This window comes from Periplaneta americana, chromosome 3, assembly GCF_040183065.1.
Source record: "Periplaneta americana isolate PAMFEO1 chromosome 3, P.americana_PAMFEO1_priV1, whole genome shotgun sequence".
NCBI lineage: Eukaryota > Metazoa > Arthropoda > Insecta > Blattodea > Blattidae > Periplaneta > Periplaneta americana.
Window position 1 is genome coordinate 206,834,367 of NC_091119.1, and position 17,160 is coordinate 206,851,526.

Sequence of the window (17,160 nt, forward strand, 5' to 3'; positions counted from 1 at the left end):
TTCTCACATAAGCCCGCCATCAGTCCCTATCCTGGGCAATATTAATCCAGTCTCTATCATCATATCCCTCCCCCAAATCCATTTGAATATTATTCCCCCATCTATGTCTCGGCCTCCCCAAAGGTCTTTTTCCCTCCGGCCTCCCAACTAACACTCTATATGCATTTCTGGATTCGCCCATACGTGCTACATTCCCTGCCCATCTCAAACGACTGGATTTAATGTTCCTAATTATGTCAGGTGAAGAATACAATGCGTGCAGTTCTGTGTTGTGTAACTTTCTCCATTCTCATGTAATGTCATCCCTCTTAGCCCTAAATATTTTCCTGAGAACCTTATTCTGAAACATCCTTAATCTCTGTTCTTCTCTCAAAGTGAGAGTCCAAGTATCACAACCACACATAACAAACGGTAATAGCCTATAACTGTTTTATAAATTCTAACTTTCAGATTTTACACATTAGTTACAATATTTTACTCAAAACAATTTTTAAGGAAAGCGAAGAACATGTGAAGATAGCGGCGAACACATCGTCTGGAGATAATAACGTGTTCCTCATAACGTGTTCCTCATAACGTGTTCCTCATAACGTGTTTTGTTATAACATAACAATGATATATTGTGTAGAGTTGCGTTTCTTCCATACAGACTACTACTATCATTAGTTCATTAGCATTAATAATGATGATAATAATAATAATAATAATAATAATAATAATAATAATAATAATAATAATAATAATGCAATTTCCGACTCAATTTCTCACTTCGATGAACTCACACCACATTTGCTGGTAATTCAATCTTCATGAAGGGCAGGTGGCGTCCATTAAGCAAACACATTTCCTATCATTAGTGGAATTCACAAAGTTCGTACATTAGCAGGAAGCATTCAGTAAGGTGTATAAACATACAGGGAGCAGTATTGGATCTACAGTAAAGCCCGCAATGTTCAGTCGAAGGGCATTCCTAGCTCTTTTGCTTATGACGTCCTGTCATACATACGAAGCGAAAGAAGAAGTTCTTCACAGGATAACGAGAGAAATCTGGTGTCCAAAAATTACTTTCAGTGTACGTATTACAACACATCATTCTCACCCGTCTCATGTGTTCATGAGGATTCGTTCACGTTTCTACCCCAACTGATCTGATATCACCTAGGTGCTTCAAATAACCACAGATGGAAAAAGGACAACTCATTGATTCGTAGCGTGAATTTATTAATTATTTAATTATTTATTTATTTATTTACTTACTTATTTAATTATTTATTTATTTATATATTTATTTATTTATTTATTTATTTATCTATTCATTCAATTATTCATTCATCTATTTATCTATTCATTCAATTATTCATTCATCTATTTATCTATTTACCATTTTACTTATGTACTTATTTACTTATTTATAATAAGGCAAAACCCCAATTGCAAGAGAGTACGAAATAATTGCCTGTAATTAAAAAAATAAATATAAAAAATAAGGAAAGAGATAAATAGAAGATTTAGATGAAAAAAATGAAAATTAAAGCGTAGTAAATACATAGTAATAGGTCTATTATTTTCGCACGATCGTGTTTTTTCTTGTATTTACATATATTGTTGTAAGGTCTTGAAATTTAGAAGTTCCATTTAGAAACTTGTTGCTAAGGAAACCATTCTTCATAACATAAAAATACACAAACAGATTCATTACAGTACACTTATTGTTGCTTAGTTACCATTACATTGCAGTTGTGCGAAGGTTTTGGAATAATATTGCTCTAAATTTTCAATGCAAAATATATTATATTTACAATTTTGAAAAAACCTTTTTCCTCAATTATGTACAAAGCACTTCCCAACCTTGTGTCGTAATATACTATTAAGTCGACCATCTTCAATATTATAACAAGAAATAGTTTTTATTCAATACAAAAATAGCGAAAATATGAATGTCATATTTTACAAAATTAAGTAAAATTAGAAGAAATTCTTTATAGAGTTGGGTTTTCATGTGATCAGGTGTTTCGTTTTTTTAGTGTAATACCCCCGGAATAAGGGTCTAAGTAAATAGGGAAATAATGTACCATATATCCTTATTGCGGGTGGGTATTCAATTGACGATTTCTGAAATATGATTGTTCCGTCTGAGTTACGAAGCGTGTATCGTATGTAAGCTTGAAAATACATAAATCTCCTAAAGGAAATCACCCACCGCCAGTACTTTTTATGTGAGCAATGAAATAATAAAATTAGTGAGTGCAATCCTAGATATGCTCCTGTTACTAGGCAACGTATCGCAGTCACACTATAACCATCGAGTGATTATACGGACTGAGAAAATTCATATGCCTTTTTGTTTCCAAAACAACATATCGCAGTAGTAAGACTAATAGTTTCAACTTCAATTTTTACTTTGTAATAATAATAATATATTAATCGATTACAATTCAGCATCATTTCTTTATCTTGAGTGCTCTTGACGAAAGTTTATTAGCAGAGTGGTTATTCTTTTCCAGTCTCTAAGTTGAAATAACCCAGAATGCTGCATACATTCCAATCTTCAACAGAGGAAATTCTCTTCAAAATATGTGACTGGTTCTCAGTCAATAAATTGGTATTAAATTGTAACAAAACTAACATAATTGAATTTAAATCCTGTCCAAATTCAACGTCGCAAATTTCTAGCGCAATAATTATAATAGATCCCTATTAGAAACAACAACAACCAAATTTATTGGCTTAAAAATCGATAATGTGTTAAATTGAAAAAATCATATTAAAGAAATTACCCATAAACTAAATTCAGCTTGTTTTGTTATTAGATCTATGCAAAAGACAGTAAATATCAGTACCTTAAAAACAATATACTTTGCATACTTCCACTCGGTAATGAGTTTTGGAATAATATTTTGGGGAAATTCCACAGATAGTAACAATATATTTCTATTACAAAAAAGAGTAATTAGAATAATAGTAGGTGCCAAATCTAGGCAATCGTGTAGGACTATTTTAAAAAAACTACAAATAATGCCCATGGTTTGTCAGTATATCTTTTCATTAATAGTCTTCCTCGTATGTAATCGTGAAAACTTTGTAACTAATTCAACAGTTCATAGCATAAATACACGTCAAAGAATGACTTTCATACTCCATCGGCAAGTCTATCGTGCTATCAAAAAGGAGTGCGTTATATGGCAGTAAAAGTAATATGCGTTACAGGAGCGGTATGTTGAAGTTTTCATGTTCGAGAAAAGTTTGAAAAAGCGAAACGTAGTTGAGCTTTTTTAATTTCCGAGAATTTAAAGAAAACATACCGCTCGTGTATCGTACATTATTTTGTGCGAAGATCGTTTATTACATACCTGAAACAGAAATTTCTAATTAGTTGCAATGAAATCTCCATCTTGGTTTCTGTTCAATGACGGCAAATTTGCAAAACAAAAATATCTATCTTCAACATTGTTGCTTTAAAATGTTTTCTGTGTTTACTATACTCCAGCAGGCCGTGATATACGTCTGTCTTTTTTTTTACCCCAGTCTATGATGAGTCTGGAATCTTGTTGATTTTTTCACGGCTTCCTTAATGTTACTTGCATCACGAATACAGTAACTTTAGTGGAGTTGTAGAGTTTACTTAATTTTTGCAAATGTTTAAAAACAATAATTAACAGTGCAATTTAGGTGAAATTGCAGTGGTAAGTTTCCAATTTATAATTATTACTATATTGAACGTCTCTAAAAATAATATGTTAAAAGCCTAAAGCAGTCAAATCAATATGTCACTTAAGCGATAAGAAGAGGGAAATTGTTATGTGTGTTAGGTTGGGAATACTGAATGTGGAATTTTAGACTTTCCGCGGATTGGTTTTGTGCGGAAAACAAGCAAATACGCACGATCTCGCACAAAAATGTTTAATAGCCTCCCTATCGATATAAGAAATGAAACTCAAAACATAAAATTATTTAGGGCCAAATTAAAGAAGTACCTAATTTCTCACGCCTTCTATTCTGTAGGTGAATTCATGACATTCAATAACACTTCATGAAATTGATACTAAAACTTTGTGTTGTACTAGTAGACTATATTGTAAATCTCGTCTGTATATATTTCATCTAGACTGTGACTATAAATTAAGATTTTATAATAGTATTAAGTTTTTTGACTTGTTCCACATTCTAGCTGTAAAGCAATGTACGAATACCATGGAATGTTAATAAATACAATACAATACAATACGTCAAGTAAGCCAATTTTCTATTCACAGACATGCTGCGATGAGGTCAAGCCTTTTACGGATTTCTTCGCCCTACTGAGACAAAACCACACAAAACAGTGCGAAGGAAATGAATCTGGTAAGACAATACTCTAATTCAGTACAAAGAATTTAAGCATTTTAATGTAAATAGGGGCTTAGTGCCTGCAATGTGCAAGACTCAGGTTCGACGCTACGAACTACAGCTGAGAACGCTAGTCAGTTTCCAATACGACGTCTTAAGATAGGGCAGAACTGACAAGATTGAGCGTATTAGATAGCCTATATTGAATTTAAGAGGAATTCGAAAGGAGGTGCCAAGTGGTTTCTTAAAGAGGAATCTAGATATGAAGAAGTAACTTTATAGATTCGGGTTGATAATGCAGTTGATCGAATTTTGGAGCTCAAAAATATTTTATAGACGTCATTGCTTCTATGGCGTCTCTATTCGAGTAATTTTGTGTTCCCATCACCACCACTCCATAAATGCATAAAAAATATGTCTGCATATTACATCATGCCAGTCAGTCATTTACTCCATCTTACAATTTATAAAAAATGTTTCCGAGGAAATGAAGGATATTAATATATTGTCGCATGAAAAAACGACTTGTGTTTTGTACGAAAGGTACAGGGACATCAAAAACTTTTGTGCGAGATCGTGCGTATTTGCTTGCTTTCCGCACAAAACCAATACGCTGTAAGTATGAAATACCACATTCAGTATTCCCAACCTAACACACATAACAATTTCCCTCTTCTTATCGCTTAAGTGACATATTGATTTGACTGCTTTAGGCTTTTAACATATTATTTTTAGAGACGTTCAATATAGTAATAATTATAAATTGGAAACTTACCACTGCAATTTAACCTAAATTGCACTGTTAATTATTGTTTTTAAACATTTGCAAAAATTAAGTAAACTCTACAACTCCACTAAAGTTACTGTATTCGTGATGCAAGTAACATTAAGGAAGCCGTGAAAAAATCAACAAGATTGCAGACTCATCATAGACTGGGGGAAAAAAAAAGACAGACGTATATCACGGCCTGCTGGAGTATAGTAAACACAGAAAACATTTTATAGGAACAATGTTGAAGATAGATATATTTGTTTTCCAAAGTTGCCATCATTGAACAGAAACGAAGATGGAGATTTCATTGCAACTAATTAGAAATTTCTCTTTCAGGTATGTAATAAACGATCTTCGCACAAAATAATGTACGATACACGAGCGGTATGTTTGTTTTCATGTTCTCGGAAATTAAAAAAGCTCAACTACATTTCGCTTTTTCAATCTTTTCCTCGAACATGAAAACATCAACATACCGCTCTTGTAACTTATATTACTATGTCCTTACATTCTATCCGGCAGCGATGCCCAACCTTAACCGCAAGAGGAGTCGACGGATTTACCTCCACCCTCTCTTTACGAAGCTACTACGCATTCATGTACTCATGACGTCACAAACTTCTCTTATTACAGTGGCGGCTTCAGTTAATTTCAATGTCATTATTTTGTGATGGAAAGAAAATCAAATAAGCATCTTGAACACCTTTTCTGTTAGTGGCTTTGTTGGCACTGTTTACTTCCAACCAGTTCGTCAATGTTTGCCGCAAAGGATGAACAACAGAGCCTTAAAAGGTGGACCAAATGTTCGTGCCCTACTCTATTACGAGATTGGCTTTTTATTTGATTCATTCTCGAGAACATCTGCTCGCAGATATATGTAGAACCAAAGACTGTCATTAAATTCGCAGCAAACATTCGCAATCTGGGAAATGTTTCCCTGGTTAAAAATTTAAACAAATCCCAACCTTCTTTCTGAGACCATTTCGTGGCTGTAGAATTCTGCAAAGCAACTAGTTCCATTTGCAGATCATGCTGAGCATCTTTGCAAGCAAAATTGAACGGGTTGTTAAAAAGACTAATTTTCGCCTCTATTGTTTTCAAGTCTCGAAATTTGGACTCGAAAGTGTCATATAGTTCCTTTATAATTGTTACATATTTTTCTAACAGAGTGACATTTATTGTAAAAATTGATTCCAAGGAATGAAAATGATATAAGTCGCCAGTTTCCAGTTGACTTTGCCATAGTGTTAATTTTGTCATAAATGTATTCACTGCGTCAGATAAACTAATTACGTTTTTATCTTTCCCCTGCAAACTCATATTTAGGATATCAAGGTGATGAAATAGATCGGTCGAAAAAGCCAGGTCACACAGCCATTCTTCTTGAGTTAGTTCTGGAACTTCATGGCCCTACAAATAATAAATATTATAAATTATAACAAACCAGTTATATTTTAGGGGTACGTTATAATGGATACTAAATATGAGTATTTTACATTTTTATGCTTACTTGTTTTTTCATCAAGTTATTCATCTCACATCGTAGCTGGAAGAAACGTCTTAACAGGCACCTCGACTGAGCCACCTGACATGACAATAATATGGCACATTTTCATAATGAGATCCTAGCTCTTCTAGCAACTCTTTAAATTGTCTATTGCGAAGGGAGCTTGATTTAATAAAATTCACGCAGTTCACAACAACGGACATAACATTATTTAAAGCAACTGATTTTGCACATAAAGCCTCCCTATGAATTATGCAGTGTATAGACAAAAAATCAGAGGGCATATCCATATTCCTTAGAAACTTCCTTAGTCTGCCAATAAAACCATTTTCATCCCCTTTCATCGACGGGGCCCCATTGGTCGCAACACTAACTAGTTTTGCCCAAGGAAGTTCTAATCTGCAACCAACATCTCGCATAGCATTGAAAATATCTTCACCACACGTGTGTGTTTTAAGAGAAACTACGTATAGAAGCTCTTCAATAATGCTAAATTCACTAGTAACCCCCCTCAAAAACACAGCCAATTGAGCTTCATTATTTCTGTCCGTGCTTTCATCCAACGCTAGAGAAAAACATGTTAATGATTTTATTTTGTCCTGTAACTGTCTCTCTATATCACATCCCAATTCTTCCACACGTCTTGTCACGGTATTTCGAGACAGACTTTGTAACTGAAAAGCGGGTATTAAATTAGGACAAACTTCTTCGGCTGCTATAATTAAACAATCTTTTATGAACTCCCCTTCGTTAAAAGACTTCATATTCTTTGCAATGTGTTCAGCAATTCTATAAGAAACTCTAACAACATTGCCAGTACTAAAGCCGTCAGGAGTTGGTGCTTTCATATTGTTTAGTTTCTGTAATCTTGCTTCACCTGCAAGTGAAATTTATTAATTAGATAGTCAACTTAAAACTCAGCAAATATATTCAAACTGTAATAGCAAGTGATGTCAATGATTGCTTACCTGATAGAATATGTTTGCCATAAACAGTATGATGGTATTTTTCGATGTGCCGTTTAATATTATATCGTGAAACCCACGATAAATGAGTTTTGCAAATAAGACACTTGACCGTCGTTTCCTCTGCAACACAAAAATATTCTTCCTCCCAATCTTTCTGGAAAATGGTATGTTTGGTTGCCTTGGAACCTGCCATTACAGTCAGCCGCCCCTGAGTGAATAAAAGTAGGGGAAGTGGTTCATCCACGGTCATGCCTCCAAACGAAGGAGGTGGGGTAAAGCCACGCTGTGACGTCATTAACTCTTATGAGAAAGGGTTGGGCATCGCTGTAATCTATCGTATCTTGTTTTTTTTTACTATATCATGCAGGCTTTGCTTTTAGTTGCCATGGTAATATTTTACACTGCATAAGTACAATCAGGGCATAGTTAAAAATGCAAGGAAAAAGTTTTTGATGCTTTTTATTTCAATTTTAAACAATTTTTGTGTCATTATTTTCAGGAAGTCGATCCCAAATAGGAAATCCTATGGAAGTAAGTAAATATCAGCTTTAATATTTTCTTCATAGAACTATGCTAAGACACTCCGGTTGTAATTTCAAAAATGAATTCATATGAAAAACTCTTTAAAATAGCATTTATTTCAAAGATGGTTCTATTTAATATCATGGTTTTTTATAACCGGAACTATTATATTAGACTACAATTTTTGATTAAGCATTATTCACAAGTGACTCAAGTCCTCTTCTCAATGTAGTATTCAATAAGTATTCACATTTAATTAAACGTCCAATTTATAGGGATGCCCCGCGCAATATATAGGGTGAGCCGTAAGTAATGTCAATAATTTCAGGAGGTTAAACTTTGAGATATTCCAAACGAGAAGGTTTAAGAAAATTTTGCTCGTTTTTGCTTCCTTTTCGAGGCAAAAATTGTTTCATATGAAGAATTCCATAGCGTGTTTTGGGAAAGTAATAAAACTGTTTTAATTCCCAATATGCTCAGTCAATTTAAGAGAGCAGTGTATTATTGTAATAAATGATTGAAAGAATTTCAGTTTCGTCCTTTAAATGTGCACTAATTTTATCCGGAGAAATGTAAGTTTTCGTTCTGCAAAGGAATTTTAAAATGTTACATTTGTTCGTATCAAATTTCTTCACATTAGAAGACAAAACTAAAATTCCTTCAATCATTTATCACCATAATACACTGCTCTCTTAAATTGACTGAGCATATTGGGAATTTAATCAATGGCTTCCAAAACACGCTATGAAATGTTTCATATAAAACTATTACAAATTTTAATTACTGGGTATTCTAATTTATTATGTTTGTGTGTTAACTATTGTGTTTAGCATTATGACCGACTTAAGTAACATCGCTGTTTCTTTTTCAGTGTATCATGTTATGCAATTTCCAACGAACCAGAATGGTGAGTAATAACAACACAAGCATGGAAAATAAATCCAGCATTAATCAAACCACATTAAGTTGAAATTTAGCGGCAGATGAAGCAGTGTCTCTGATTCTCCTGTAATTTCGAGTCCATGATACAGGTAATGCCTCATAGAGGAAGGATTTATTGGGAAATACCCCGGAACCGCACGCACTCAGGGTAACACGGGGTACAAGTGAAGTAATCAGTGTTATGTTGTTGGCACATATTTTCTCAGTAAAATTTTATAAGTTCCGCAACAATTCAGTTATGTTATCATGTTGCGGATATTACTTGTTAGTACTAACAATATTTTAAATTGATATTGTAAGAACTGCATATCTTCTAATGTGAGCTCTTTGCTTGATTCTTATTGGGTATACAGTAATGTGTTGCAAATGTAGTAAACAAAAGAGTAACAAGATATGATATCCTATGACGTAGGGCAGAAGGGTGAGTTACAACGAATGGAAATCACACCATCTCCTATGATGTTGATAGAGTCCACACCTGTGGAGTAACGGTCAGCGCGTCTGACCGCGAAACCAGGTGGCCCGCGTTCGAATCCCGGTCGGGGCAAGTTATCTGGTTGTTTTTTCCGGGGTTTTCCCTCTACCCAATACGAGCAAATGCTGGGTAACTTTCGGTGCTGGACCCCGGACTCACTTCACAGGGATTATCACCTTCATTTCATTCAGAGGCTAAATAACCTAGATGTTGATACAGCGTCGTAAAATAACCCAATAAAATAAAATAAGAAAATGATGTTGATAGACAAGTACTGATATGTTGAAAGATATTAATATCAGGACTCATATTAAACGGTTTTGTCTTGTTTTGACGAATAATACTACCTCTCAAAATATTGAAAAAATGTATTTGCTCCACAGACTGGAGTAGATAATCCTTTGACAATGAGGCACTCCATGCCACCCATTCTCCATCTTCCGACCGACCGACGGACCGACGGACCGACGGTACACGTATTTTGATAAAATGGCAACGGAAACTTAAGATATTACATGCACTACGATCAACTTATCTACAATAATCTCACTAGAGATTTTGATTTACCTACAGAAAAAGAAAACTCGAGTGAAATTTAATTGACTACTACACGATTAGAATAAAGTATACAAAGATTAGAAGAAATAAAGTACTCTAATACAATAAAATATTAATTGACTTACGAAAATATTAAACTGTGTGGAAAATGTGATATTGTACCATCTCTTCATTATGCAATGCACATTCTACAGGGATAATCTCTTGTATACAAATATGATCAACATCTGGCGAACAGTTCAGAAGAAATATAATAATATATAAAGACAGAAAATGTCTGTCCGCGAAAGAGCAGGATCGCAATGTTCGTGTAATGGGAAAGCCAAACCTACAGCAATCAAACAATGCCGTGTCGTTATGATTTCAAAAATGCAACAATTAAACAATACCGTCCCTTCATGCTTTCTAAACAGCAACAATTAAACAATCCCGTACCGTCATGCTTTCAAAACAGCAACAATTTAACAATGCCGTACCATTATGCATTCTAAACTGCAACAATCGAATAATACCGTGCAGATATGCTTTCAAACCAGCAACAATTAAACAATGCCGTACCGACATGCATTCTAAACTGCAACAATCAAATAATACCGTGCCGATATGCTTTCAAAACATCAACAATTTAACAATGCCGTACCATTATGCCTTCAAAACTGCAACAATTAAACAATTCCGTGTCCTTATCTTTCAAAACTGCAACAATTAAACAATTCCGTGTCCTTATGTTTCAAAACTGCAACAATTAAACAATTCCGTGTCCTTATCTTTCAAAACTGCAACAATTAAACAATTCCGTGTCCTTATCTTTCAAAACTGCAACAATTAAACAATTCCGTGTCCTTATCTTTCAAAACTGCAACAATTAAACAATTCCGTGTCCTTATATTTCAAAACTGCAACAATTAAACAATTCCGTGTCCTTATCTTTCAAAACTGCAACAATTAAACAATTCCGTGTCCTTATGTTTCAAAACTGCAACAATTAAACAATTCCGTGTCCTTATCTTTCAAAACTGCAACAATTAAACAATTCCGTGTCCTTATGTTTCAAAACTGCAACAATTAAACAATTCCGTGTCCTTATCTTTCAAAACTGCAACAATTAAACAATTCCGTGTCCTTATGTTTCAAAACTGCAACAATTAAACAATTCCGTGTCCTTATCTTTCAAAACTGCAACAATTAAACAATTCCGTGTCCTTATCTTTCAAAACTGCAACAATTAAACAATTCCGTGTCCTTATGTTTCAAAACTGCAACAATTAAACAATTCCGTGTCCTTATCTTTCAAAACAGCAACAATTAAACAAAGCAGTGCAAAGTTCTACAGTAACTGGAGTGACGATAATCACGTAATGCAACAAAGTGAGCCTGAGGAATGACACGCCTAGCCAGTGATAGAAATTTAGCAAAGAGTCTGCGGTGTTTACATGTGTGGCACCCGTCTGCCTGTAAGTTCTTTCCTTTATTTGCAGGCTAATGCCGCTGGCTTTGTCGATCCAGAAAAGGTGAAAGTCTTTCTCAGAAAGAATTATGGGAACAAAGAGCAGAGGGAACTACTGCTAAAGCGCGCCGTCCAATGCGCGAGATTCGCAAACCCAACTAGTGAAGGTGAGTTTAGCCAGGACGGGAACTGTTGATGTGCTCATGTCGAAACCTCCTCTGAAACTGCGCACATTGTCACATTTTTACAGCAACAAGTAGAATATAGAATACTAGCTGCCCGTACTGATTGTAAGTTAGCGAATGTATGGAGTTTGAGTGAAAGATGATTGAATAATTGATGATCCCTTAGTATTCGCAGTCCATGCCACATCAACTACTCTTTGCAAGGACGCGCCGTAGCTTCCTAAGTTTCAAACATCTCTAGTTACAAGCTTTTTTCATAAAGGATTCCCAACAAGAACGTCGGATTTAATAATGTGAATAAATGCAACAAAATAGAACGCATAATAGTGCCGCCAATCCATTGATAACAATAATTGTTGGGACACTGCATCATTATCTTGTTGAGTTGGCGGCACTGTTATCTGTTATGTTACTCGTTTTTGTTGCAAAATGAATTTAAGGGAGGTGGGATATGATGATAGAAAATGGATTAATCTTACTAAGGATAGGGACCAATGGCGGGCTTATGTGAGGGCGGCAATGAACCTCCGGGTTCCTTAAAAGCCAGTAAGTAAGTAAGTAAGTAAGTAAGTAAGTAAGTAAGTAATGTCCGTAATTAGTTGAATTCGTTTACATTTTCAAATGAATGGGAATATTGAGAAACCCCCTATGTCCACTTTTTTTTACGAAACTGAGTTAGCTGCCATTTAGTATTCTACACACAAAGACTCGACATACATGTTCCATCAAACCCTATGCCAGAATTCAGTTCAACTTACTTCCATTATGAAAAGAAACCACATATGTGCAAGACTTGTGGGGTTTTTTAACATGCAAATAATGTTGGCGTAATAAAAATGAAACTGAAAAGGAAAGAAAGGGTTTATATTCTGAAATAGTATTTAGAGCTCATTATCCAATCTAGTTCAAAAATAATTTTCAAGTTACAGTTCCAGAAAGAACTGAAATATTGGATTTTAAAGAATGGTGGCCAAGAATACATTGTCTCTGGGAACTCATGTGACAGGGACCCCACGTTCTCAGAAACAACTATTTTCAATATGTGAATTCCATCAGTTTCATTAGGCCTACTCCAGTGAAAATCTCGGAGTTGTAAAAGCATAAGTACACAGGGATAGAATAATGGAACACACTTTTGTGCGAGATCGTGAGTATTTGCTTGCTTTCCGCACAAAACCAATACGCGGTAAGTGTGAAATACCACATTCAGTATTCCCAACGTAACACACATAACAATTTCCCTCTTCTTACCGTTTAAGCGTCATATTCATTTTACTGCTTTAGGCTTTTAACATATTATTTTTAAAGACGTTCAATATAGTAATAATTATAAATTGGAAACTTACCACTGCAATTTCACCTAAATTGCACTGTTAATTATTTTTTTTTCAAATATTTGCAAAAATTAAGTAAACTCTACAACACCACAAAAGTTACTGCATGTGTAATGCAAGTAACATTAAGGAAGCCGTGAAAAAATCAACAAGTTTCCAGACTCATCATAGACTGGGGGAAAAAAAAGACAGACGTATATCACGGCCTGCTGCAGTATAGTAAACACAGAAAACATTTTATAGGAACAATGTTGAAGATAGATATATTTGTTTTCCAAAGTTGCCGTCATTGAACAGAAACCAAGATGGAGATTTCATTGCAACTAATTAGAAATTCCTCTTTCAGGTATGTAATAAACGATCTACGCACAAAATAATGTACGATACACGAGCGGTATGTTTGTTTTCATGTTCTCGAAAATTAAAAAAGCTCAACTACGTTTCGCTTTTTCAATCTTTTCCTCGAACATGAAAACGTCAACATACCGCTCTTGTAACGCATATTACAATTGTGTTATCAGAACGTTCTTTGATTCCTCAGAGCCATAATATAGTCTATAACGGAAGTTTGCCAATCAACAAGAAAAAGATTCATGATCTGAAAAAGTTCTATAGATTGCACAAAACGAAGAGGTACAGGAATTCTATTCTGAAGTTTACAGTTCGATTACGCTTGGAAATGATTGAATATTATGTGATATTGATGTTCTGTGAAGCATTTGCAATATGTACCCATTTGTTCTGAATAAAAATGTAATTTTATTGTTCTGTTCTGAAGTTTACTGTATAACTACACATGAAAATGATATATTGATGATCAGTGAATGTTTTGCAATAAGTGACCATTTGTTCTGCACAAAGATGTGATATTTTAATGTAGCCTATTCTGCTTAATACATACTATGTTCAAAATAGGAGAAATAAAACATGTCCGATGGCTTTTAGGCTTTTACATATTTTTCCTCAGAAAATAGATGTCGCATAGGAATGATATCTACTAAAAATCTCAGAGTTCTTATATTTAACCACAAATTATATTTCTTATGGGTTCAATGTATTAAGTAAGAGCAGCTGTGTGGTTTTTTGTCGTTACTGAAAATTTTACTTTTATGGATATGTGAGGTTTCTCAATATTCCCATTCAAATGCCCCTGTATTAATTACTGTCATGATATTAACCACTTAGTTTACGAGAAAGCAAATGATATTTTGTTTTGTCAGCATTTCCTCTAAGACCAGTTCCTTGTAAAGCCTTTAATAGCTATAGAGTGAGAATTATTTCATGTTCGTTTTCATCAAATAAAATCATTTGAATAAATGTTAATATATTAATTTTCATCTCCAGCTCTGTACCAAACTGGGAAGACATTATTACTTGATTTATAAAGCCCTGTACTTTTTTTCATTACCAAAATAGTTCTTAAGTGTGTAACAAAATATCAGATGCATATCTCTCATTTAGATATATTTTGGCACTATTACAGAATTTCAAGTAGAGAATCCCGAAGACTGCAACAACGCCAGCTTGCTGTACATCGGGTGTCTGATATCCTACGTCAACATGGTGAGTACAGCATGAAATGTAAAACCGGGTTTTCGAACCTCGGCCTGGATATGAATCGCTCTCTAACCATAGCTGAAAAAATGTGAAATGGTAGCTTGCCAACACATGACACATGCTTATCCTTCAGCACAACAGTTATACAGGGTGTTTTATCTTGACCACATAAATAACTTTGTACGCAAGCACCAAATGAAAAATTGTTTCACACAAAAGATTTACTAACATTGTTTCTTTAAATGGCACTGTGTATTTGTTATTCAATATTTACATTAAGATCGTCGAGATCTTTTCAAAATGTGGACCATTTTAATAAACAGAACGTTGCTTGACGCCTTGACTGCATGGTTCTGTGCATAGTACGTGCAGAGGAAATTATATGACTTTGAGTTGATGTAGTACACATTGCATAAACCCAGGGTCGCCACGTAGCTTTGCTTTAATTATGCTGAACACTGATGACTGAGAGAGTGGTCTAGCCTATATTTGGCTTCATTTCTTTGCTGTAAACCAAAGCTACGTAGAGTAGGTTAAGCAACACTGGGTATCTGCAATGTACTACTATTGTTTACACCATCTTAAAGTCAAACTACTTCTTTGTACTATACATAGGAAGCATAGATTAGTTTGAGTTGAAGGAGAACCATTGTATAATGGGATTTTCCTAATCTTCTTCTTCTTCTTCTCCCCTTCAAGTATTAGGCCAAATTGCCTGTTACGATCTCACAGTTGAATTTTCAATCCAGCGCTTCTTTGGACGACCGAGAGATCTCTTCCCGTTTGGACGATAGTGGAGCATGACTTTTGGGATTTTATCTCTATGCATGCGATGCAGATGATTTATCCAGTTGTTCTGATAATGTTTTACATGATTAATTACAGGTTCTAGTTGTAATTCTTCCATTACATCTTCATTGCGTTTGTGATCCCATTTCGATATATCCCGCTGTATATCTCATAAATTTCATTTCATTGGCCGTTATTCTGCTTTCGTCTTTCTTCCTCAATGTCCATGCCTCACTGCCGTAACAAAGTACAGGTCTCGCCAAGGTCTTGTAAAGGCGAATTCGAGTATGCCTTTGTACTAGGGAAGGTTTCATAATGTTGTTAATTATTCCCATTGTTTTGGTGTATTTAGAAATTTTCTATGAAACGTCTACTTCATCGAAAAAAGATAATGTGTATCCGAGATATGTGAAATAATTTATCCTTTCTAATATTTTTGAATCTAAACAAATTTGGTAGGCACAGGGTATTTTCCGCAGAAGGCCATAATTTTAGTTTTTTCTTTATTGATTGTCATATCATATCTAATTCCAATTTTGTTAAAATTAAAAATTCAACGTTAGGTTCCTAATAAAAAGTATTATTATTATTATTATTATTATTATTATTATTATTATTATTATTATTATTATTATGTAATTTTCTGCTGTTTAATATCAAAAATTTTATTTTTAGATATGTCCAGAGGAGGAAATGCAAAAAGGTAAAATATTTTTAAAACTTAGCTACACACACACGAGCACATAGAAATTCTTGTAAATGTGACTTGAACGAAAGAATTGCAACCTTCGGAGCACACTTAATAATTCCGCCTTAGACTTATTTTTCACTTGAGAATAATATCTAGGATAAGTTATGTTTGAGTTAAGGACAACTATTAAGCTATATGCATAGACTGTTTGTCTACTTCGAAAAAATTTCTGTTTGCTAAAATGTACCCAGCGTACATTATTAGGTTTGGAATTTATTTCTCTGGTATTGTTTTAATATTACAGTATATTATTTAATTAATTTTCATTAAGAATTGCTTTTCAGAATAATTTCAACAGATACAATCATAATTCCGGCAAGACTCCAAATACGATACTGTAGCGCTTTCTATATAACAAGTGGAATATACAGTTATTGTATTTTGTTGTTTTATTTTACAGATGAAGTCTGCACTAAAGTGAGAAAACATATGATGGAAAAGTGCAAGCACACCCTGTGAAACGTGGAACAGAAGTAATATTCGTAAGAATGTATCTATACAACACAATTTGAGTCTTATCCCGTACGTTGTATTCATCAAACATCTGAAATAAAGCTACTGAACTACTTCCCTTCTAATAATGTGAAATATATATAAGATTAATTTTTGTGATTGAACGTAGATACGTTCATTTCCTTCATAGTTTTCTGCCTAAGAGCAGATCTTTCATTGCAAACCCAGCATTTTCCAATCTTTCCTATCGCCTGTCTTCCTCTCAGCCTCTTAAAATTACAAATATAAGAGATGTACTTTGTAGCAGAGAGTAGATATTAATGTATCTTCTATTACAGAGAGGTGAAAACGTCACTTTCCAATACACAATAATTAATAAGAGACATAGATAGTAACGAATAGAGCATTTTAATAACTGATTTACTTCCAACTCAGGAGTAATGCCTGCGCCATTTATACCTCGTTGCTTTCCCCTTAATGTCACCGGATGTAAAATCCACAAGGTTTGTATCTCAACCATGCGTTGAAATCTCCTATGAGCAGTAGGGTTGCAAGTATGAGAAAATAAGGACAA

General features: G+C 34.3%; 1 protein-coding gene across 1 annotated transcript; it reads left to right on the forward strand.

Moving 5' to 3' along the window:
- The first annotated feature begins 909 nt into the window (after positions 1-909).
- Positions 910-16,699, forward strand: LOC138697192 (uncharacterized). The gene is made up of 8 exons (XM_069822759.1): positions 910-1,072; positions 4,254-4,341; positions 8,073-8,104; positions 8,967-9,002; positions 11,549-11,684; positions 14,520-14,599; positions 16,058-16,085; positions 16,534-16,699. Exons 1-8 carry the CDS (start codon positions 950-952, stop codon positions 16,590-16,592), a joined length of 582 nt encoding a protein of 193 aa, XP_069678860.1. The 5' UTR covers positions 910-949; the 3' UTR covers positions 16,593-16,699.
- The last annotated feature ends 461 nt before the right edge of the window (positions 16,700-17,160 follow it).